Consider the following 25,569-nt stretch of genomic DNA (forward strand, 5'->3'; position numbering starts at 1 on the left):
AAAATGAATAATGGAAATCGTTATTTTCTTTAACGAGATGTCATGGTGTATTAACGAGTTACTAATCGGAGGCTCGCTTTTTTTTTCTGGAAACATTCATTTGTTTGTAAGCTATATATATATCGGCTTATCGGATTACTAGAACGTTTTAGTCCAACCCCTCTTTTTTTCTACCAATTTTTCTTTTCTGTATGTACGTAGCCTCTGGTTTCATTATCTATTCTCATTTGAAGAGGTGGTGATAATCCACTCTATACAAAGTGTCTTGTGTGTGTAGCCTTTTTTGTTTGTGTGTGGAAAAAATCCGGTGAACTTTGGCACTCTTGAATGCCCGCAAACATACAAACACATGGGGCTGTACAACAGAGCGGATGATTGATCCTATTGTGGTCGATATTATGCAGATTCCCTTTTCTTTTTCTTTTTTTTCGTTGTTGTTTATGTATTACTTCCACTTTCTTCCTCTCCCCCTCATTCGCATTGACAACAATTGTTTGCTTCTGGCATGGATTCAGATCTTGTGTCTCTATGTTTTGTGGCTTCTCTGTAAAGAATGAGATAGTAGCAGAGAGGGGATCGTGAAACGCGCCATAAAACTTGAAAAACGACGGATACTATGTGTGCAGTTCCGGAATCATGGAAGAATTGGGGTTGAAAAACCAAGAGGGGAGGAGGAAGAGATATTATGTTATCGATTTCCGAGTGTTATGTGATTTGATTAAACCTCTCGAAAAAAAAACCAGTCCCCTCCAAAACTTTGGCGCATTGAAGAGCGAACGACGATCACGTCGTCGGTCTGAATTTTTCGGGAAATGGAATTCTATTATTGCGGATGAAATGTTGTCGTAGCGGTAGTCTGACCTTTTACGTAACTATTTCGAGAGGGGGCAGTGTGGTTTCTAGTTTTGGGTCATCAAAGTCATGCAACGAAAAATGCGTTCCCGTTTCTTTTTCTATTTGGTGGGCTGGGTTGTGATGCGGTCGGGGGCATGCCGCAAAACGCGACCGACAACAACACAACTCACGGCCGCTATATTCTGCGCTATCACATGTAGGATAGAACCGACCGAAAAAAGGCGGGCTTCCACCTCTTTTTTTTTTTGTTTCTGCGGGAATTTCGACGGTTGCACTTTGAACGACACACGAAAATTTCATAAATAAAAAAAAATTTAAAAAGTGGTGGGGCGGCAGTCGATAAGAGGAAGCGTCGACCGTGACTTTTGATGCGTGGTTCGCGTTGTGTTCACAGAACATTTTGGCTTCTCTTTGTCACTGGCTGGAAGCCCCATCCACCGTTCAGATCAAATAGAAAAAATCTTCCAAAAAATGGAAAGAAGAATACAAACACACACGCTTCGTCGCCGCCATACTCTTTTTCTCTCTTGTCAACTAAAGCGTTTGTGTGGTGCCTGCTATCATGATGGATGACTGGTGGTGGAAGAAGACCCTATCACCCCCAATCGCTAAAGGGGTAACGCCCACTTTCGCTGCTTCTCCATTTCTTAAGTCTTTCTTCTATATATATCACGGGTGTCTACTTGGATTTCGTCGAACTACAATCGCAACTGTCCTTTTCAAAAAAATATTTTCCTACCATAGTGCGCTATTCTTATTGCTCCCCCCTTTTACCAGCAGTGAATTCTTGTTCGCCTTTTCTTGACGGAATTTTTCGTAGGACAATAAAAGGAAGGCATTGTGCGATAGAGCGCGAGCTAGCCTTTCAGCACTCTGCACCTGACGATCTCACTTCAGGATGACGCCATAAATGAAAAGAATGTTTTTCTTTGTCTCTTTGATTCTTGTTTCATTTTCAATCTATTTAACATACAGTACGGGGTTGACATTCCACTTTAGAGGGCGAGCTTATTAATACAAATCAAATGACATTTTCTGTGTAGTAAAAAAAAAAAAGAAAAAAACATTTCAGAAACAAGAAAAGAAAACGTCAATGATGAGCGATGCTCAAACGACATGTGGCGATGTGCAAATGATGTAGAAAAACAAATGAGACAACAGCTGATCTCCTAATAGTACAGTCGAAACAACCCATAAATTGAGAGCGTCGACAAGGGTTGAAAAAAAAACTTCTTGTGTTATTTCTTCGATTCATGTCAAGAAATAAAAGAAAACTTTTGTTTTTCTACAATCAGATTGAACATTTTAAAAGACATGAATCCAGGAGAGAGAAGGGGTGAGATTAATCAATAAACGTTTGTGAAAATCAAATCAGTCAATCAAAAAACATTTACGAGCGAAACATGACAAGTGACGCCAATAGGACCAGATTTGCAGCAGTGAATTAGTAAAGACGGTTGTTGTTGTTGGATTTACAACATGGCGAGACGAGGAGATTCCTGATTAGTAGTTTCCAAACCGACAATGTTGTTGCTGGTATTACCAGTCGATGGCGATGTAAAGAGATTGAGCGGATTGCTGCATTCCATCATGGCTGCTGTGCTGTTGTTGGACGACGTTGCAGCGGCGCCGCTGGTGTTGCCACAACTGTTACTGCCGGGCGACCATGTCATCTCACCGTGATACTGATAACCCGGGAATCTGTGGCCGGGCAAGACGGCAGTCGGAGTAACAGGAGTGGTTGGCGGCTGTTCGTTGATGGGACTGTTGTTATTGCTCCCTGCGGACAACATTTGAGCGTTGTACATGTCCATCGATTGCTGTTGCTGATGCTGTTGCTGCAAGGGATCGCAAAACATGGTGGAACCGTATCCGGCAGCGGCGCGATGGTGGGCCGGAGTGTTCCACTGGTGATGAAATCCAAAGTAGCCACCCAAGTTGTTGACGTTCAGATAAGAAGGAGTCGGCACGCTGTAGATGTTTCCAGCAGGATTGTTGTTGTAGGCCACGTTGGGATGGTGGCCGGAGTAGGACTGAGCTGGCGGATGGAAACTAGAGTAATGCTTGCCATAACTATCGGCCGGAGTCGAAAAGAGATTGTGATGCTGTTGTTGGTGTTGCATTTGATGATGATGATGGATGTCGTCTGGCGAACCGGTGTCGTCTGTCGGAGTAACAAGTCCTCCTCCGCTGCTGTACTTGAAAGAATCCGTGCCGAAAGAGAGCGACAAATGCGATTGCAACAAGGAAGTCGATTGTTGTTGCGGACACGATCGCTCGGGACTCTCCTGTTCGGTGCCAGTCGAGCAGCCGCTGTATGGCGACAAACTTCCTTGATCGTAGTGAATCCCGTAAGAAGTCGGTTGCTTGTTGTTGTTGTGTCCGCCTTCGGTTTTGACGTTGCGATTGAGGGTCTGTGGCTCCGGCAAGTCCAGCAGGGATGCGGTCTCTTGGGCATCGATGTAGGATCCAGGTGTAGGGTCGGACAGGTGACTGCCCAACGATGGCGAGGGGGAGCCGGCGCCACTGATTTCATTGGCAGCTGCTCCTGTCGTGGCTGCAGACGCCGGCGGAGACGGCGAGTGGGAGCTGGACGTTACGGCCGAGCAAGAGGGTGGACTGGGTGATTTATCCCCACCACCACTGCTGCTTCCTTTTCCTCCCTTTTGTTCTTTTTTGAATTTCATGCGGCGATTCTGGAACCAGATTTTGATTTGGCGCTCGGTCAGGTTGAGCAGAGTGGCCATCTCGATCCGACGTGGCCGGCACAGGTAGCGATTAAAGTGAAATTCTTTCTCCAATTCAACCAGCTGGGCGCTGGTGTAGGCGGTGCGAGCTCGTTTGGCTGGTTGTTCTGCAATTTTAAAGATAACATTAATCAATCAATCAACCAAAATTGTACTCTAAAGTGCTAGAATTTGTTTGGTATCAACAAGATTTTTCAACGAAATTCTGTGAATGATGAGAAGAGAGAGAGGCTGAGAGGCCATTGAATGGCGGCGGTGTGTTGAAACAGGACGGACGACCGTCTTGGGAGATGAAACCATCTCTCTTTCTACAAGCCGCTAAAGGGAGAAAAAACCGGGGAAAGTCGAAATATAGAATAAAATCCCCAGTAGGATTTGACACACACACAAAAAAACCATGTCTAGCTCGAAATTTCCAGACTTGGTAAAAATGCTAGTTCTGCTATGGCTGTATACGTTATATCTCTACTTATACATTTATTTGTTTTGTTGTTCTTCCTTAATGGATGAGCATGTCGATAGCTGCACCGCCGTTTTCGGTTGGCGTCGGCCAGACAGGCCACACCGAGAGTCGGCACTAGATGGATCGAGTCCCTCCGCCAAAAAAAAGGGGGGGAGAACAACAACATGGAACAAGGATGATAAAGAATGAGGATCGGAATTGAATTTGGCTATTGCGTCATTGTACAAAGGATGGGGGAGGAGGGATGTTCTTGTTTTTTCTTTTCCTTTTTTATTTTAGTATCCGATTAGGCAACTGGCGTTCGTTGGGGACGAAAAAGAGGAGCGACCTCCCTGTGAGCCGTCCTAGCCCTTAACACAGGCACCACATAACCATCAATTAATAGTTTCTTTTGTGTGTGCGTTTGTGAGTACGGCTCGGTCTGTGTGTGACAGCAGCACAGCACCATACACATCGATGGGGTGTGTTCCAGCCACTGTGCTCAGCTCTTTCTGTTGTTGTACGTCGGTTATTTAGAACTCGCTCCATTTCTTGTCGGTTCGAGGGGTTTTTTCTCTACATACAAAAACCACCCACTGCTCTCTACACGGCACGCGATCTCACGTCATCCATTACTGAAACGGTTGACGGGATTCCGAATGTTAATTCTGGGGAGAGATCTATCTGTTTTCTAACGAGTTTGTTTCAAAATCATTTCAATTCTTTGGTAAACAAAACGATTGCAATTGTCTCAATTTCGTCTGCTTTCATTTTGGGCATTGACTAAACAATCGATATTCTGCAATTGACTGGGGGGAAAATCTAACAGGTTGTTATAGTCTTAAACAAAAATCAATTCTTACCAGGACTGAGAGAAGTTGGTGGAGTTGGTTGAGGTGAAATTGGTGACGACAGGCTCTCTGAAGACGACATGAGCTGATTGATTCCAGCACCGTAGTGATTATTGGACGACATCAACGTCAAACCACCGGTCTGCAGCTGGAAAGGGCTGCGTTTCATGGATGCATTCAAGGCGGACGTGTCTCTCATCCAGGGGTAGATCATGTCTTTGGCTACTGCGTTGGCTTGCGTCTGCTGTTGCCCAGTCGAGACGGCATGGTAGGATGCTAAATATTTCAAGAAAATATCTGGATTACTTGAGGGGAAAAGCTCGGGAAGCGTCGGCCATGGATTGGTGACAAACATAAACGTTGGATTTATGTCGTGATTCATGACGAATTCTCTGTTTTTTTCTATCTCTCTTTTTTCCGTTACAAATTAGTTCGTTTGGCAAGTTTCAATTCACATGGTTCACTGACAAGGACTGATTGACTGGTGCCGGCGTCTGGTTACTGAGATTGCTAAACACACACTCTGGCGTCGATAATTGAACGCAGGTGTGGACGCGACACCTGTGTTCAATAATCCGAGACGGTTAATGATAACTTACCGATTACGTTGTTGTCCTGCGGCGGTGATAACTCTTCGACGGCGGCCGTGTTGTTGCTGCTGGCAAAGTGGTGCACTGTACTACCGCCACCGCTGGTGGCTTGATGCTGGAGTTGTCCCAGATGATGCTGTTGCTGCTGCAAATGATGGTACGTGTTGGTTGATGGATAAGAATCACTTGACTGTTGAATCGGCACTGACACGGGCGAATTCACCGAGACTTGCATTGCGCACGTTGAACGAGTGTTGTTGGCGTAGGATTGTTGTTGTTGGACGCCGACATCGACAGACGAGCAGTCTTGGTGCTCGTAATAGCCGCAGTCGGGACTGTCGTATCCGTACACTGCACTGATGCTTCCGTTGGTCATGGCGGAATTGTCGCTGTGACTGGCCGCTTGCGGATAGCTTTGCTGCTGACTAATTAAATAAGACGAAGCTGGATGGTTGTGTTGTTGATGCTGTGGTCCGGAGTTGAGCGGAGCAGGACCGACTAGGAAGGCTTTGTGGTTCAGACTGGCGGTGGTCACCTCTGCTGACTCTGGATGACCTAGGTTCACTTGCTGTTGTTGTTGGTACTGTTCCGTCATTCTTGAAGTGGTTGAGAGATGGAGAGGGTGGTGGGTGGATGAGGAGGTCACGGTCGAGACAAAAGTCTCATGCAGAGCTGGACACACAACACAAGCGCCAGGCCAAAAAAGGACAAGATCCAATCAGATGTGCGGATCGTGCCCACCCAACAACAAGTCGATGGTCAGCAACTCCTCCCACTTTTTGTTCTTCTCGATTTCCAGGGAGCTGCTGGGGTGCTTGTAAGGGGCAGGGAAGACAAGAGGAGAGGGGTGACAGGGACTAGCGAAGGCTGTCAATAAAGAAAAATCAAAACGCACGCGTATAAGTCTTGATACAACAGAGTCTACAACAGGTCATCTCAGGTCAGGTTGGGTTAGAGGTCAATCTGTCTATCTTATCAATTGCAATGGTGCTAAGTACTCGCTTAATCAATTGCAATTGCATCATCGTCAGAAAAGCTCATCATAAATCAATTAGCCATTCCCGGAACACACCGGGCCCCGCGGTGGGGAGACTTTTAATAACTGGCCCAGTGGTTCAAATGACAGTTGAAGGTTATTTTCTAACGTGTTGGTTTGGATATACTGTACGGAAATTGGATTAAATTGTGGAAATACCTGTGGTTACGAGGGTGCGAATTGGAATACTTTGGCTTAAATATCGGTTAATAAATATGATGCGTGGAATATTGGATCTGGATATTTCTAGTCTTACTCGAAGGTCATCATTCCACTTATGATTATATTGGAGCTGACCGTTTTACCAGTTTTACTACATTTTTTTTCTGTCCAGGAGTAAACTCAAATCATGTAGGTCATCAGGCCCATGTACATCTTATTCGACATTTCTCTCGAGACTTGGTCAAATGTTTTATCCTTCATATTTTTTTTTTAAATAAAAAGCGATCACACTGATGTATGTAGATGCGCGAAGTGAGCGAATGCGTTCAGGGGGTTGTATATATTCTTGGATGCCTGACTCGGGTGACAGCACGAAACTTCTTCTATCGTCTCTGTATCTTTTCCCCCATACAAAAATGGCAATCTGAAATATTTTTATTTTTTGACTTTTCAGAGTGGGGAGGGTCTCGATCTAATTATCAAAGTAAAACAGCGCCCAAAAGGATCTCTTTTTTGAGCGGCTAGTCTTTTTTTTTTTTTTTAAAAAAAAGGGGGGAGATTCGAATTTATGCTGACGACGACGACGGGTTTTCTTCAACATTTGATTTGGGTTTCTCATCTTTTTACAGCCACCAGAAGGCAAGAATAGACAAAACCGAGAGGGTTCCATCTATACAACATATAGGGGAGGTCCAGACGTACGCGACGACCAAAGGTCTTGGTCCTCCACCCAAAAAAAAAATCAAAGACAAAAAAAAAAGGGGGCAACAACGTGTCGGCTACCGATTCCTCTGATGTTGGAACCCACCCAAAGACATTTTCCTTTAAAAATAAAATCAGGGAGGAAAAACAAAGAATTTGGGAATTCTTTTATCTTTAATGGAAAAGGAGGCCGAATGCGCCAACCACCCAAGTCATATATCCATAGCAAATCCCGAGGGATTGCGTATCTTTTTCTTTCACTTGTGTCTTTTCGGCGGGACTTGTGTGTCGCAAAAAAAGACACAGAAGAAAAAGGGAAAATAAAAGAGACTTGCATGAAAGGAGGATTCCTCCTTTTCTTTCCTCGTGCCGATATGGACCAAGTTGCCGCCGCCGTCGCTATCGGTAGCCTTTATGCACTTTTTGGGGGGATATTGTGTTCTTGTGTGTCGGAATTCATACATGTACCGACTGATATCCCCCAGTGAATCAAACCATTTTGTTCCCCATTTTCTGCTTTTTCTCTGTTTCTCTCCTTCATGTTTCTTAGTGTTTTGCTATAAAGACTTTTAAGGTGATTGCTCACCTTTACAAATTTGTGAACGTGTAAAAATAGCGTGATTGAAATGTGCGAGAAACCGTCACGAAACAGACAGATTAGATTTTATTTTCTGGGATGGAGTGAGATGGAGTCCAAATAGCAATCAGGTTTACCCCGCAACTTTCTACTTCTTCTAGCTTTTATCTCTTTGCTTCATTTCCCTTATTGTTTTGAGGAAATTGCCCGGCTTATCTTCAACGCTCGACAAGAAGCTCGTGGAGGACGTGAAACGGAGGTTTTGAGCTTATACTTTTGGCCTGTCACGCAAAAGATGTCGAAGGCGTCCCACACGTTGGATAATGACAGCCTTGCCACCCTCTTCTTTGAATTAACGACGAGAAACCAACCAATTTCGGTCGAAAATAGCGAACAACTCTTTGAGAGAAAAAGAAACTTGTCGCTCAAGCGCACAACTATCTCGGCTCCATTTCTCTTGTTGTTGAATAATTGACCCTAATGTGTATCTAGCGGCGGATGGGCGACGATGTCAACGGGGGTAGACAATCGGTCAGTTTTTCAAATGACGCGCTGACTGCCGTCTGTAGAGTTTGGGGCTCCGCCTATTACATTAACTCGTCCGTGAGTTAACTGGATTACCTGGTAGTTTGAACGCGGTCAGTTTCTAATTCGTTGGTTATCCCTTTTCTTGTTCGTCTCTTAGAGTTTCATCATTGGCGTCATTTCTTCGCCTTTAAACCCGTTTCACCCGCTGGCGTGATGGATTTCTTTCGTGACGACATTCGTGTTTGCCCCGTAGGTCCCTTGTGTCTTCGGTAGTTGTGTGTTTTGTTTTGGGTTTTGATTTGCGGCTCGGTTGCGGCTCTGTTGGCGAATTCGTCGTCCTCCTCCTCCTTCTCTTTTCATCCATTCAAGTTGTTATCCACCTGAGATCGACCGCCCACTCTAATCACTATATATGCAAAAGCCCGAGTCTCCGCATAACAAACCATGTGTTTGATTTAATGACAGGGGAGCTGCTTCCCCCCTCCGTCGAAATACGCAGTTGATTCATTTCTCCCATGTTTGATGCGGAGTGAAGAGTGCGGAGGGGAGTTGGACAGACGAGCCAACACCCACGGCCAATTATTTTGCAGAGTCTGACCAAAAAAAGTGTTTTGTCGTCGACGAAACAAAAAATAGTTGACTCTTTTCTCGGGGCTGTGCTGCTGATGCTGACCAACCGATATGGAAATTCTATATCAGTCGACTAGCTAAAACGGGTCAAAAAGCTGAAGAATATGGGGGGTTCGAAGGCGGAGCTTTTCCCTAAATTCACAACAACGGTTTAGGCTCGCGCGCTTGAACCAGAAAATCGAGTTGAAAAGATCTCGATTTCAGAAGCAGCTCGTCGTTAATTAGCGCCCTTGTAGAAGGTACGATAATGATGATGAATATGCGCGCGCCTTGTCTCTAGCTCTTTTTTGGGTCCCTTTTTCTTCTCTATTTTTTAGAACTTTAACCAGGCACTACATAGACTTGAATTATTTCCCGGCTGATGGAGAAGACACGGACCAATATTATCGCAAAGTCATGTACGTATAAACCCCTTGCAGATTTCTGGATCTAAAAGGGTTTTAGAGTATTTGCATCTTGCCAACGTGGTGGCAAAGCAAGAGAAAGTTGTGGAGCGAATGGGCGTCTAAAGGATCGGAGTTGGTGATAAGTTTTCGGTGGCCCAATATCACGCTGATATCTGTTGTAGTTGAGAGTAGGGAAGTATAGGATGAGCGACAATGCGACACGCATATAGACGACTTGACATTTTGATGGATGGCCTATACGTGTTAGGCCCGTGCCTCAATCGTTTCTAAAGATTGGGGGGGGGGGGGCATCGCACCACCTCCGAATCTTTGATTCTTGCGATGCTTTTTGCTCAGCCGACCGAACATGTTGGTTTGTCAACTCGTCATTGTTGTTGTTGAGGTCAAGCGAAACCAATGCGCACGGTGCAGTTTTCTAGTATTGCTCTGACTTATTGGTTGACCCCTGGGTCATATAGGAAATATAATAGTATTGACATAGAATTGCATGACATCTGGTCACTCTACCAGCGCCCGCCCAATCCCAGCATAGATAAAAGTCTAAAATATATCCAGTCTGACGGAACGCGCTTTTACCAGCGATCGGCTTTCCGTGCCGTGGGGGGATTGCATTCGATCATTGTCATATGCCCAGTACAAACAACCACATGCTGATATTCAAAAGAGACGTGATCAACTGGTTCAGCCCACATTGAAATCAGATTAAAGTCTCATCTGATTTGTTTGCTGTTATCATGTTGAATTATTTCTTACTTGTTGCTCCGGTTCTAGGATTTTTATTTGCATTTCCAGCTGATTTTTTTTCCTTCTTCTTCTTCTACTATTTGTTCACGATAAACATCTGTTGTTCTTTTGATTTTGTTGAAAACGTGAAGAGTGACTCAACTCGCTTAATCGAATCAGTAGCGTGAAATTTGAATTTGCGTCTTTCATCACAGATCAAACGGCAACGGACAAGTGGAAGGCACGAGAAAAAAAACGATAGTTGGAAAGAGATAAGATAGAAATTGACCAAAATGGGAAGAAATAACAACATTGAAAATCCTTTCATAATGTTCAGTTGACTGGAAAGAAACAAGAAACTCCGGTACATGATCCGATGGAAATCTGCGAGGAAGTTGCAGCAGGACAGGATTAAGGTTGTGATAGCGCAACCCTGACTACTACTTGTTTGTTTGTATTTTGCATTATCTCCAGACGATAACGAAAAGGTGTGAAAACAATGGCTCGCCAGGAGATCAACCTCTGTCTCTCTGGGGTATTTCTAATGAATGGGGGATTTGACGGTCGTTTCTTGCTCCTATCGTTTTATGAATTGGGAATATTCCGGGCACAAATAAAGCGTGTACGCACCGTGGAAAAATAGTAAATTGCACTATTGATGCGTCTCAAGCTGCGTCTATCGTCATCAAGAGTTTTGTTTGATTGGTATGTCCTCTGTGTTCAAAACAACGAAACACAGATGAAATCATTTCCTTACGATTGCTGAGAAGTTGACTTGATGTAAAAGATGTAGATTTTACAGCGTGACATTCCCGATTTCGTCATCCATTTCATGTTTTGTTGAAAAAAAAAATGAAATTGTTCTCATTTGCCGTGAGTCAGTTACTTTTTTTTTAGCGTTCAATATTATGCCGCTACAAAGAAGTGGGAACAGCGGGCGTTTTTCTTTCTTGTCTTTTGAAATGGCGATTTGCTATTATTCACAGGAAAAATCGGGAATCGTTTCAGTTCGACGGCCGCCTTATTTCTATCGCTGCAACAAGCTTTGAACCAGAAATCATCACAGTTGGGGGGGTGAAGTAGTTAAACAGGACATATTTCATCATCGTTCCTTTGTCGATTACGTTTCCCTCCAAAAATTGTTCGTTAAAGGAAGTAACACAAGTCACAGAAAAGTGTCTTCTTTTTACCATCGTTACCCTGGCTTATTGACGAGGAGCGCAGTTGGAAGCTTTCGGTTCTTTTTGTATTTACGTTCGAGTACTGCGTGATACAGAGATTAACAATCGACAATTTTTTGTTTTGAACACACATTTCTTTACGACATTTTAAGAAAAACATAGTAGAAAAGGAACTTGTTGGCTCGCAAAAGGAATCTAATTAATATCGATCATAGTGTCCCGTTAGAAAGTGGGCGATACGCAGAGATTTTTTTGTTTCAGATGCTAATTGGCGGTAGTCTTTGAGCATATTAGTACACTGAGGCACGAACGAGAAACGGGGGCGAAAAGTAACGTGTGCATGTCGCGAGGAAGCGCAGTTAGTTTTGCGACTGAGGTTTTGCATTCTGCAGTACGTGAGCTTTTTTTATTTTTGTTTGTTTTGAGGATGCCGAGAGAGAAGCGACCTTTTTTTTTTTAGTTTCATTGTGCTAATTAACGGCTCGTTTTGCTCTTGTAAATGAAAGAAATCTGGACTTACTCTTGGTGTCTAATTTCAACCAGTAGGTTTAATTATATTTTTTTGTTTGTTTGTTTCGTTTTAGATGGAATTCTCTTCATGACCGCTAGACGGCAGCAGCTTCTGGTAAGGGCAAGCTAAAAATATACTCATTTGGAAAATTGTTGGCTATCGTGAAAAGAAATGCTCGTTTGAGATTTCGCTTTAGTCCTGTGAATTGTGGCAAATTTGTGTTTTGCTGGATTTCATCTTCACGAATCTTCACGAAATTTAATCAAAAACGTGACACAGCGGTTTCTATTTTTTAGCCCATGCTACGACACATCCGACTAATTTTTTTTCTTCCGGAAAAATCCGGAAACTTTTTTTTTCGTCGTCTTGTCTGAATTAACAAATTTTGTTAATTATTCAAATTTGTTCACTTTCAAAGACTGCATCTGTGTTATTTAAAAAAAACGCATTCTGGCAAAATTCACGAAATTTTGAAATTCGTGTTTGTTAACTGAAGCAGCCATCTAGCGCTCACTCGAACTACTGCACAAAAATATTCCGTCCGGTTTCCAAATCCACTTTCCAAAGAATACGCTTGCCCAAATGCACCAAGCAGAATATATGAAACGCACACAAGCAGCATCATCTTTTCGTCATATCCATTTGTCGGAAAAGATGGCCTCTTTGGTATTTGCTTTAAAAGACGGCCAGATGTAACGCACTGCGAGAGCTCTAGTTCCTGCAGCTATTCATCTGCAGAAATAACGTGGGAACAGATGCTCCTTACCCTAACTAGTCATCTTGTTCTTTTTTTGTAGAGATAAAAAATCCAAATGTTTTTAAATATATAGCATCTGGTCTGGTGATTATCTAGTCCTAGTTTGCGTGATTGTGATCCTGCTTGTGCAGTTTCCATTACAATTTGAGCGCAAATATGCGCTACTTGGAAACCGTTGAAACACGGCAATGATGACTGGGCGAGAAGTTTTATTTTTTCTTTTCTTTCGCTTTTCAACCCTGATTGCGTTTTGAACGTCCGTGTATCTTATTTCTTATCAAACTCCCGGTAACTCGGTTGGAGTTCTACTCACTTCTCGGAATTATGATCTCTTTACTACCGCCGGCGTTTGTTTTTTTTGTGTTTTTTTTACGTGTCAAGATGAAGTGATTATCTCGATCACTTTCAAAAATTCATTTTCTTAGTATCTGTGTACACACACTTATACAGCAGTAAACCTATAAGCTGCTGGGTGAAATACGATGGGAAAACAGTGAGCTGCCATGACGCAGCGGGCTCGTGCCGTGTGAAATCGACGGGATTTTTCCGACGCGCCCATTCAATCGACGAAACAAATTGAATGAATGAAAAAGAGGCTGTGAGAATGTTTTTTATTTCTTTTATATTAGACTAAAGAAAAAATAAAGCTTCAACTCTTTAGCGAAATGGATGTCGCTGTCTGTTGTCATATCGGATCACATCCAATTGCTGCATCATCAATAACCCTGTCCGTCTTTTCTTTCATGGTGATGTTCAAAGTACAGGCCCCCCTCCCTCGGTTCTTAGTAAAAAAAACTAAATGCACATCAAAAGACTTTTTTCTTCTCTACACTCATGAATCAACGTAATCATGCCACGTATACACTTGTTTGAGATTGAAAAAAAAAAAAAATATTTACGGATGTTATGGTCGATGTTAACTTGTGAGTAATAACGTACTAATGTCGTATCGCCTTCTCTCTTTCGCACAAACTTGATGAGTCTGTTGAGCCAAGTAAAAGTTCCTTAATGGTGGCACAGAGACGAGAGCAGGTTCGCGAGACATTGTGAAAATTAAAACAGCAAAGCCTTTTGAGAACATGGCATTAGCGCTCGCTCGTCGTGGAAGTAACACGTCTTTTGGACAATGTCTTGTGAACTCTTTTCTCTCCTTTAACAACACACTCGAGAGAGGAACAACGGCCCATTTCGCAGCTGTTGATTAATGATTAATGAGTTGTAGTTGCAGTACTTTCGCTCTTTCTTTTCTCATTTCTTTCTTTCGAGGCCAAGGTTGAGGGAAACCCTTTATTACAAGCCGGGGCAGGGCTTGAAATCAAAGTCGGCTGTTTTCTCCTATACTGTATATACAGTCGTTATTTTGGCGCATCATTTGTACGGGTCGATAGCGTATGTTGACTAGGCCTGTAGTACACATTTGCGGCCGTAATTGCCTTTTCTTTGTGTTGCTCTTTCGTGCCCCGCCGTCTCACTCCAGATCTTAGCCTAAAGGGATGCTGAGTGAAAGGCGCCCATTTTCGCCGAAACGAAAATGATCAATCATGTAGGCCTATTATACAGTAATAGACGCTCCTACTTTCATTTCTTAAAAAAAAAAAAAAAAATCAAATTGGAAGCTGCGGGTCACCGTGTTTTTTTAATACTGGCCACTGTAATGGAATTGCGTAAAAGGCTTCAGGTTGTTTAACCTGCCTTCACGTTTAGTTGACAGCCGTTACACTAGGAAATGTGGACGTGTTGTTATAGAACGATTTAAATCTCTAATCCTTATTAGAATTGTTAACTGATCTCCCTGCAGGTGTCTGTGTACTACGTGCACCCTCTTGTTTTTTTGGGGTTTTTTTTTTCTGACGAATGAAATTATTCAAGTGTTTTACGTATTAGCCTACTTTCTATAAGTCGGTTGACTACGCCGAAACGATCATTTTGATATTTCCACTGCGCACTTTCTCGCCAGATTTTTCGCCGTTTTTTTGTTTTGTTTCTTGATTTCCCCCCAGAAAATTTGACGAGAACTGTCATTAGTGTTGCTGCCGTACAAACTCCCGCCAGCTCTGCACGGAAACTTGCGCGAGGTGATTGCGGTGCGATCGCGTGACAAGAGGAGAAGAGCAACTATCCTCCCCCGTTCGGAATCACGAAGATGAAAGTCGAAATTACGCCGTCATCTTTTCTTTCTTTTGGTTACGTGTCGATTTCACGATAGCCGTCAAAATGAGAAATTGAATAGATTTCAACTTATGAACTTTATGTGTGAACTTTGACGACTCTTTCGAATTGATGTCGAGAAAAAAAATAACACGAACAAAAAAATGGGAGTGGTTCCCGTTTCCGTCGACTTCTTTCATCCGTCTGTCTGTCGTTTGCTTCTTTTTTTTCTTCTTCTTCTTCTCTCGCGGTTAAATATGCAGATGGAAGCCGACGAAAGAGGTGTACCGTGTATCCTCTATCTAAGCATAGTATATGCGATCGCATATCATCTTCCTCCGATGGATGGGGGAGCTCCCAAATAAGAGCCGAACGAGATGAGGATGCCGGGGAAAAACGCGAGTCGGGGATAGGTCGGTCCTGTTGGGCCAGTGGGTGACTGTGTTGTCACTCATCACAAAAAGGATTTTCCATTACAAAAACGCGGACGAGTTTTTTTGGAATGACCCCACCCTCGACTGTGACGTCTCTCCCTCGCCTATTTTTTGTTGCTTCTTTCACTCGACGCTCTCATTGGCCCCCCTCTCAAATAGGGTGGACCCCCCCTTCATCTCCCCCTCTTGGATGTTTTTGTTCGCTTTCCCAGCAGCTTGGCATCGCTTCCATTTGAACGGAGCCAAAGAAGACCGGTACGACGACTACTACTCAAACGGGTACTACCTCATTTGAATCCATTTTTTCTTTAACAGTACAAAAACGGACAGTGATAATCTTTCGGCGCCACCGCCCCTCGTACATCAACTTGACGGTGTAATGAATCCGAGTCTCGTTGATTCGCTTCATTGCGTCAATGCATTTAACATCGTAACGCACATAGAGAGAGAGACGGACAAACAAACAGAGAAAAGGGGAGAGCTGCAGGAGAAAGAGAGAGAGACCCATGTTGGGTGTTTATGCATGTGCGTTTGCATGTAGTCTAGAGAGAGAGAGAGAAGGACATCCGAATCCAGCGACTGGAACCAAGGAAAAGAAGAAGAAAAATAAGGGAAGCCATCACAACAGCATCAGAGCCAGCACCAGCAGACTGCCGGGGCTCTAATACTGGGGGCTAGGCTGCTGCTGTTGCCGCTGTCTGAACGGAAAGCCAGAAGACAAAATTAATGGTTTGTTTGGCGCGGCTCTCTTGTCACTTTTGCGGCTGGCGTACAGAAGAAGAAGAAATAAAAAAATCCTTATGCAGTGTACTGTAGTAGCTACACATATATAGAGGGGATTTTGGGATGATTTTCCTCGTCGCTTTCGAATCTTCGCTTGGGAACGACAAAAACAAGGTTTGAATATCAGCCAAAAGATTTTGGTGGTTGTTGTTGAAATATCGCCTCGAGCAGAGCAACTAGAAGCTGTTTTGCTTATTGAACTCGGTAATTATTTGGGGTGGCCGTAAGATCGATGAGATTCAGGTTGGGAATGTGATCCGTTTGATTCCATCGTCACGAGCAAAAGGAAAAAGACAAAAAAAAAATACAAAACTTGAAACTTTGCGTCTACGCAGAGAACAACAGGAGCAGCACAGATGGGACGAGGAGTCGGGAATTACAGCGTTGCTTCTTGTTCTTTTGGCGGAGGGAGAGAAACCATTCGTCATATAGAAAGGAGCTGGCGCAGTAATTGGCTTTGGGTCTCCTTCTGGGGAGCCCTCCTAGTACACAACTACTACAACAACGCAAACAACAACAACAGCCCAACAACAACCAAAAGGGAAGCTAGAGGAGTACTATAGAGAAAGCAACGTCACGGTGACCAAAAATTGTTTGTGCGCTAACCCCTCGTGAGAGCGCGTCGCGACGCCGCCACCCAGTCAAAACCCGAACCCGAAAATAGATTCATCATCAATTTCCCTTAGTAGATATATTTTTTCTCTTTATTTTAAAAATTTCCGACTCTTTTACGGTGTGTCGTCTTTGGACGGTGACGAAAAACAAGAGCTGGAAAAATCAACACGCCGTTCCCGGGAACGTGTCGCTTTTTTTCTTTTTCTCTCAAACCCAAATGTCAAACTTTTTGTTGTTGTCTTGTCGTTTTTGGTTTCGATCTATAAATAATTTTCTCTTCACTCTCTTTCTGCTTTTTCCGTTGTTTGTTATTGCACGCAATTTCGTTGTGGAACCGGGCGGTGGGATTATAGTGGTATTGAAGATTATTATGAATTGCAAGCCTAAAGCGGATGGGGGAAAAAGACGGGCTTGTGCTATACTAATAGAAGCTGGGCACATTTCGCAGGGCCGTCGCCTATATCCAGCGACACAATCCCAACATGCCACGGTGCGGATAGATTAATCATCCATACTTTCTTCTTTACTCGTCGTCGGGAAAAAAGCAAATAACAAATGAATAATAGAAGAAATGGAATTGTCATCGAGCGCGTGCGCGACCCGCAACCGAGCGACTGTATGCCAAGTAGTAGTAGTATCCATTCTTTTTCTTTGAGGTTTACTTTTCTTTGGATTTTATGTTTTTTGTTTTTTTTTTTTTTCCCGTACCGCACGGTACTGGTATTTTTCTTTTGGTTGTCTTTTCTTTTTACTTTTTCTTTTCTTCTTCATCCGGGTTTATTCTTCCTTTTTTCTTTCTCTCTATTTTCGCTGGCTCTTCTGAATCTACATGCGCAGGGTCGGAGAGGGGGGGGGCTGTCGGTTGCAAGATTAATGACTCGCGCTCCGTCCGACAACACACGAACGGCAAAAATCGTACTGAACGTAACAAAACAGGGAGAGAGAGAGAGAAAGAACCATACTACTAATATCTCTCGTCCAAGAAAAGAAAGAGAGAGAGAAAGGTATATTTTCTTGGTTCCGTCCGTTTGTCGGTTGGAAGCCGGGGCCAGTTGAAGCAGCGCCACCAGGTGAAGCTACTTGCGATGGGTGGGTGGGTGTAGAGTCTCGTTTTACCGGTATGATATGTAAATTAAAATCGAATGAGAGAACTAGAGAGTTTTTTTTTTTTTTTTTTGAAAGAGAAACCTTTTCATCGCCTTCGAGTTATAAATATAAGAGAAAAAAACAAACAACTCGTTCTCGTTTTTTTTTTGTTATTCTTGGCGGAATTCAAAGTTTTTTTTTTTTGTTTTCCTGATTATTATTATTTTACCTCTCACTAATCGGATTCCAGTCTCTATGTATTTTTTTTCTTCTTCTTATCACCAACACATTCTACACAGTATCCAGTTTTTTTGTTTGTTATCCAATTCCCATGAATTTTCTTTGTTGCTGCCCGATCAGCCGACTTCCAGTCTAGCCTAATTTAGTATTAAATTTTCGATCCGGCTGAGCTGAACACACGGTCCCACCTTTCCACACTGTCTCTCTAGCTCGTTGCTATTGCGTCAGCGATTATCCCCATGAATGGCTCAATGACTAATGTCTTTACTTCTCCCGTTTTGTCCCGATGGCCTGGGTGCCGTGCCAGAAATGCGCAGCTGGGAAGTTGCTGGTGGTATTTGCATGAAACGGAGGAAAAACAAAAATAAGCCCAAAACAGGTATGCGCACGCTGAAAAGTACAAAACGGGAAGCGGTCCATCAGGAAGAGGCTCACATTTTATTTTTCAAGGAGAAAACATTTTTTTCTTATTCTTTTTGCCCGGCGGGCGAGCGCTGAAAATTTCAAAAAATCGTTCGAAACTTCCCTCCAAAGAGGAAAAGAATAAAAAAATTCACCCAAAACGATGAAGGAGAAAAAAAAAGGGAAAAGAAAATGAGCTGCCACAAGTCTCGAAGGAAACTGGTCATGTGGTTTGAATGGCTTGAAGCTCCTGCGCGTTCCTCTTTGCCAGCTACAACACAGACAACAACGTTCCCTCCAGGGTTATATAGAACCCCCTCAAGAAATAAGGACAGAGTGAAGAGAAAGAGGAATATAATATACATGAGATTGGTGGTGCTGGTGCGCGTTGTAGAGTCAACCCCGGCGCACCTGTACAGTACACACGTCTATACGATATCCCCGGCCCCGTGTTGTTACCTGGGATTTTAGCTTGTAGACTTGATGCGTTTTTTTTTTCTATCCTCATCCTTTGCGCCAAGGTAAGGTAAGAAAGAAATGAAAAAGAAAAAGGTATATATGTCTTTCTCCGAGAAGAGATAGATACTACTACGTGGACACGACGCGCCGTTAGTGCCGTGTCTTTTTCCCAACCGCTTATTATTTTCCCATTTAGGTCAAAACCTGGGGTGGAAAATTGACTCTCATGGATCTCTGGTCTCTCTCTCTCTCTCACTCTGTTGTTGTATAGCCTCTCGCTCTTCTGTGTTTTTCTTTTGTTTTTGTCTTGGCACTATAGTTTTCGTCTCTTTTTCTTATATTCCCGAGCTTCAATCATCAACCGGCGGGACGGCCTTTTCTCTTTTTTGTTTTTCTTTTCTTCCCCCCGCACATTTCACCGAAAAATGCAGTTGTGTGTGAATCAAACAAAAAACAAAAAAAAGGGAAGGGAAAATGAAGAAGAAGAAGAAGGCAAGTCGACAATCATGGAGGAAAAAAAATATATAAGTACATAGTATATATTCCATTCCCGTGTAGATTATATCCAGAAATGGTGAGTGAGGGAGAAAAACACTGAAAAATTGAGGCCTGTGAAAAAACGTGGGGGCTCATCATCATGTGATATTTGTCTTGTTTTTCCGTTGGCGACAAGTCGTTCAGGCCCGCGTTGCTCTAATCATTCGAGGGGGGGTTCGCGTGAGTGCACCTTTCCTCCCACCTCGCCTCCACCCCAGCGATTGAGATAGGCGACGACGTCGACCGAAAAGAGCTAGCGAGAGAGAGAGATAGTTTATATAATCATTTGGCGTTGAGAATTCTGCCGTGTTGGAAATAAGGGAGAGAGATGAGGGAATTAAAGGCGGCGGCAGCGACGACACGTCACGACACGTGGAGTCGAGCACAGAGAGTTAAGACGACCCCTGAAACCCCCGGCAGCAGCGCTTGATTGAAGAAGTAGATGGTGTGTGTGTGGTGGTAAAGGTAAAGGAAACCTGTCGTTCGTATATGATTATGATGATGATTCTTTTTTTCTTTCTTTCTTTCTTTTTGTCTTCCTCCCTTTTTTTTACCGTTGAGGTCAGGTGATGCAGTCACGATGAGGCCATGAGATTTATCCTTTAGCTATACTGCGCTACACCAGCGCAGTGGTGTAGTATAGTAGTCCCAGTCCCCTCGACGCTCAAATAGGAAGAGGTTATCTCTCTCGTCTTTTCTCTTTTTTCTCATGGGAGCTCAGACTTGGGAGTTGTAATACTCGTCTGCCTATTATTTGGACGTTTTTTTCTTCTTCTTCATAGATATTGTTGTTGTTGTTGCTGTCATGATCATTATGATTAAAAAACTTTTTTTTTTTTTTTTTCGTTTACATTTTTTTTCTCTTTGATCGTCGACGAAAGACCCCTCCTCCCGCCGGCCAGATTGAAACGATCTGAAGGTATGACTCGATAACACACACAGCAACAACCCAAAAAATGGTTATCTGACGTAACTATAGAAGAAGGTACCAACGAAATCCTGTGTTGTCTGCTATATTCCCAATGTAGCGATGAACTGAGTGGCGCCCCTCGTCATCATCAAGGCGATAGGGAAGAAAACGGTGAGAGAGAGAGAAGGTAAAGTCAAAGAGAAAAAGAGAAAGAAAAGAATATAAGAAAAAGGAAACAAAAAAAAAAAAAAAAGAGAGAAAACAACTGAAGGAGGGCGAGTGTAGTAGTAGTAGTACAGGTACGAGCCGGGAGAGTGAGAGAGAGAAAACTATACACGGCAGATCTTGCTGGAGATACCTGCGTTACAGGTGGTCTAACCGAGAGCTCTCGTCGTCGGTTTTTGTGGGTTGATTGCCGCACCGAGTACCAGCGGCAACTGTGTACATATAAGCTGCAATATTCCCGGCTCTCTCGCCAGTTGTGTTTCCCAAATCCGTGTGGACGCTGTGATTCAGCGTCGTCATCTCTGCGCCCCCATGTCAATCCTCTTCGACTTTGATCGTCTTTTTGTGTGACGTTTTCTTGTTTGGCCAGTCGAAACATTTTTCAAAAGCGTTTGCTCGATTTCTTAATTTCTTTTAATTTCTTTTTGTTTGTTTTTTTAGAAGTTTCTGTTGACTTTATTTGGGCATTTTGATTTCCTGCTTGGTCAGCCAGTTAATCAAATCAAACGCTTCTGATTATTCATTCAGGGTGGAGCTCATGTTTTCACTTCAAATTTTTGCAATTACCGATCGGTATAGATTTCTTTTTTTGTTTATCTTCTTTTTGAATTGTTTCTCTCTTATCATCGCCTTCAACATCCAGCTGTGGCTTTAATCTGTTAACTCTTTCATCTCCCACTGAGTTTCGAAGAAAACAGCCGCTATGATCGACCCCAGTGGAAAATCAGCGCTCGTGGCACCTACGACGGTCTCGAGATAAAAACAACATTTTGATTTTCATGGCTCTACTTTTATAAGAGCTCGTCAGAGAGAAAAAAAATTACCTCCATTTCGCCCACCGCAAGTGAAAATGTCATTTGAAAAAAAAAAACAGTGGAATCGACTCCTTTTCAGGAAACCAGATTTATTTTCTTATTTTATTTTATATTGATGATTGCTCTGTGGTGGTGGTAAGTAGATGCAGTCACGGTGAAATCATATTTTTTTTTTTTGATTTTTTATTTCTGGCGTTGAGAGCCAACGTTATTTTTACCTTTACACGTCTGCTTTCAACCGTTTCATTTTCTCGACGGATGGACGGGCGGGCGGGTGAAATCTTGACGGCTACGAGATTGATTCCAACGCGCGAGTCAGCCAGTTATTTTTTTCTTTTTCCCCCCACCAACTTTTTTTATTTCGTCTTGGAGATTGTTTTCTTTATTTCTTCTTGTTTCTCTTCTTCTGGGAGGAGGAGGGAGTTAACGAACTCTCTTTTTGATCGAACGTGTGTGTGTGTGTGTGGATGCACGAAAACAGGAAAACCCGTTTTTTTGTGTGTTTTCTCTCTTTTTTAGACATTTTTTAACAACTATGTAAATCTCGAGGAATCATCGAAAAATCCCAAGTCATCATCGTATGTATAGCCCAGCATCCAGTCGACACGTATGCACATCGTTTGCAGACCAGTCCAAATGCATACGTAATTTATTTGTATTCCCCCAACAAACAAACAAACAAAGCCTGCCAGTACCGATACCCTGTAGCTCCGGGCTTTTGTTTGGTTTCTAATAATCAGAAGCTCGTTTCTACAGGTATCTTACGGGTAACGAAAAAATGAAAGATTTTTGGTTTTTCAATAATCTATCGGCTACATCATCATTTTCCGTCAACGGAGCGTCCGTCATATTATTTCTCTTTTTGCCTTTTCGATGTATATATGCGCGCGCTCCCATCATCATCATTATAGTCATCACCGGTTTGATTGCTTGGCTTACGTGCCTCTCCCAAACAAAAATTGTCTAGGGGAAGAAAAAAAAAAGAACCTTGAGGGGGGGAAGACCTTTCTCGTCATTTGTTATTGTGATTCTTTTGAATGAATTTCGAATGGAATTATTTTTCTGTGTATGCCTTGTATGTATATATATCCGCATGTGTGTGTGTGTATACCTAGTAGTATAAATACCTGGACAAGCCACAGAGAAACAGCTGTTTTTAAAAACAAACGCTGTTTGCTGGGTGGTTGTTGTTGTTGTTTCGCTCATTCTTTTTATTTATTTTTTTTCGTGACGTTTCTAGAAAACAATGGCAAGCCAGTCACTGGTGATACGAACATAATAGGGATCATGGAAAAACTCGTGCTGGGTTGCAATGTCTATGTGTGTATACGTTGCTGCTTTTGTAACATTCGCGAAAAAGAAGAGATGAAGGCGGATGTAAAAATAGAAAATGCACCTTTCTCTCTCTTTTCTTTTTTGTCTTCTCCATCTCTCATCCATCCATCACTATCCATCATCCGAGGAGAAGCTAACGGGACCAGATTTTTAATGGGCGAAGGGAAAACCAAAAAAAGAAGAAACATTTTTTGTTCATTCGTCTTTTTCATTCGAACGCAATTGTCTATTCAAGCCGAACGCAGTCCTTGTGATAAGAGAGCGCGGCAGATATACAAGAAAGACGGAGAAATCCAAGACCCCAACAAACAAACAACATCAAACCAAAATGGAAAGAAAGAAAAAAAGAAAAAAAAAAAGATAATGATAACCCACGGATGGAGTCTGAACACGCTAGTAATGGATTACAGTACCGGTAACCAGTATTATTCCCGGCATGCTATAATATAACAGAGCTAGTGTTCACCACCTTTTTATTTCCCCTCCTGAATTCTATTATATTTAGAACGCCCCGAGCTATTTCGTGACTTTGCCATGAAACAAAAACAAGAAAAAATATCTCGACGTTTATCCGCATATCATTTTTATTTCTTTTTTCTTTCTGCGCAGGTTTTTTTAATTTCTTTCTAGTTTTGCGGTCGCAGCATTAGCGCCATCCGTTTCACGTCTTGCGTGTGCGTTAAATGAGAGAATAGGGCAGACGAGTTCAAGAGTGAATCAGACAGATGATCAAAACACGGGTAGAAAAAAAAGGGATGGTATCACATGACGAGAACAATTATGCGCATTTAATCTCGTTGCAACCGCTCGGAGATATTTCAATTAGGAAGATTTATTTGCGGTTACTTCCCCACCACCCCGTAAGGGGTTTCGTTGACCATCCGGCGGCTTTTTTTTTTTTTTTGGTTTTCGGATGGGAAAATTTTGAATTTCTTTTTAACTTATCATTTTAATTCTGGTGTACGTCCAGAGAGCGCGCATTCGTCCGGACATCTCTCTTTTCTTTTCCTTGTGAGAGACGCTACCGGGGACGGCCCCCTACCTGTCACAATCCTGACGGATTAGCCTTATAATCGGACGTGAAGGTGATGGAGTGGTCGGCCGGCATTGGCTTGCGCTCGGCTCCCTTTTTCCAACCAACGCACAGGCAGAGGCAGAGTCTCTAGCTTCTTTTTTCGGCTTTGCCTTCCTTCTTGCTAGGCGGATGGAGATTGGTCGTGTTTCGCATCATCCAACCTTCTCCCTGTTTCTCCTCTCGCAACTGCTTTTTTTATTTGTTTCTCCTACACGGTCGTGATCTCTTTTTACTCTTTGAGCTTCGCAACATTTTCTTCTTCTTTTACTTTCCAACAGGGAAACTGTGATCGATGGCCTTCGTTCATCCGACGGACAAAGATCGATTGATACGCAAGCGAAATCACCCAATGACGCGAACCTAATCCAGTCGATCCTTTTTGATTATTATTATTTATCACGGGAACGCGCGGGAGCGTTTGAAATAGATTTTTTTATGCCGCCAGCCGGAACGATCTTTATTATTCCAATGCGCAATAATGTATAAATAGAAATACCCGCACGCGCATCGATTGATGTGCACTGATTATTTTTCGACTAGACCCCGTTTTCTTTTCTCGGTCTAGATATTCCGTTCGTCATCAATAACCGCAGAAATCAATCAATAATTCATGACGGCAAAGGCACGGGATTTTTCCGATTCGGTTACCCGGGGAGGAATGTTTGATAAACGGCCAGAGTCGCTCACGGTCCATCAGTCACGACCGATAGCATTTAACTTGTATACACGATAAAACCCCCATGCAGGTCGAATGAATGAAGTTGGGGGAAAACACTTACCCCCTTTAGGCGTCCGGCGAAATCACGAAGCAGAGTCGGGCAGATCACGAAATTTCACCAAGTCAAGAAGGGCGTCCCCCACCCTTTTTCTTTTCCAAGGTGAAATTTCTGAAAAGATGTGTTGCGTAATTCTCGTTGAAATAATCGGAAAATGATTGGGTCGCGGAACGGATGAGATTCACGATTGAAAAAGTTCACGAAGAAACGACTCGGGAACGTTTTGAATAGGATTTCGACCAAGGAGAACGAAAAATGTACTGAGGAGAGAAAATTGCGCTTCTCTCTCGGCCGATGTCGATGGTGTCAGTGATGTGATGTGTCCGCTGGCTCCCGTTTTTTTTCACTTTCTGTCAAGTTCAGTTTGTCGAAGTGAAGAACTTGGGTCGGGGGGGGGGGGGCTAGCAAAATGAAGAAACAGCCACAGAGAAAAAAAAAATCTCCCAGTTTCAGGGGCGTCGTGAAAAAAAAAAAAAGTTGTTCATTACGAAGAGCCTCTGCTGCTTTGACGGGGCTCCCAAAAAGTCATTGCGCGACGACGCTCCTTGATGAGTTGGGTGACGGACTGTCGAGTGGGAGGGAATTTTTTTCTTTTTTTTTCTTTCGGGGCTCCTTCTTTTCCTGTTTGTTGCGGGGGATGCGTGTGATGGCGGGCGAGTGTGTGTGTGTGTCACTGTCTCACTAGCTCGTCTTTCTACTTGTTTCTTTTCGCCTTCTTGTTGTGTCAAGTTTGAGTCGCTCTAGAGAGAGAGACTCGCCACAGTCTGTTGTGGCTCGGAAACCTAAACAAGATCATCAGTCAGTCAAGTCAGGAGCCAGCAGATTATTTCGTTAAGAAAAACGGGACCATCAGGAGAGCGATAGAGCTAGAGAGAGAGAGAGGGGAAATAAGAACGAAAAAGAAGAAGGTTAGATGGAAGCCCATGTCTGACAATGACCAACAAACCACCACCCAGCCCTAGCTTGTTTGTGGATATAATGTAACTAGGGTTGCGGCTCCGCATAGGACAACGCAATGGCCAGCCAGCCA

The 25,569-nt window shown here is 43.1% G+C and overlaps 1 protein-coding gene and 2 long non-coding RNA genes across 3 annotated transcripts in view; 2 read left to right on the forward strand and 1 right to left on the reverse strand.

Moving 5' to 3' along the window:
* The window catches only part of LOC124320523, a 50,895-nt gene extending 38,717 nt beyond the window's left edge, over positions 1-12,178 (forward strand). The window contains exon 4 of the long non-coding RNA XR_006913966.1: positions 12,016-12,178. This is a non-coding gene — a long non-coding RNA (uncharacterized LOC124320523). The remainder of the gene's footprint in view (positions 1-12,015) is intronic.
* On the reverse strand, positions 1,785-24,877 carry LOC124320272 (homeobox protein Hox-A3-like). Its single transcript, XM_046783075.1, has 4 exons — positions 24,543-24,877; positions 5,495-6,352; positions 4,908-5,171; positions 1,785-3,709 (listed from the first exon to the last, which is right to left on the reverse strand). Exons 2-4 carry the CDS (start codon positions 6,078-6,080, stop codon positions 2,328-2,330), a joined length of 2,232 nt encoding a protein of 743 aa, XP_046639031.1. The 5' UTR covers positions 6,081-6,352; positions 24,543-24,877; the 3' UTR covers positions 1,785-2,327.
* On the forward strand, positions 20,578-23,252 carry LOC124320530. Its single transcript, XR_006913972.1, has 2 exons — positions 20,578-21,111; positions 21,182-23,252. It is a non-coding gene; the product is annotated as an uncharacterized LOC124320530 (long non-coding RNA).
* Positions 24,878-25,569: the final 692 nt, after the last annotated feature.

Source organism: Daphnia pulicaria, chromosome 1 (assembly GCF_021234035.1).
Source record: "Daphnia pulicaria isolate SC F1-1A chromosome 1, SC_F0-13Bv2, whole genome shotgun sequence".
NCBI lineage: Eukaryota > Metazoa > Arthropoda > Branchiopoda > Diplostraca > Daphniidae > Daphnia > Daphnia pulicaria.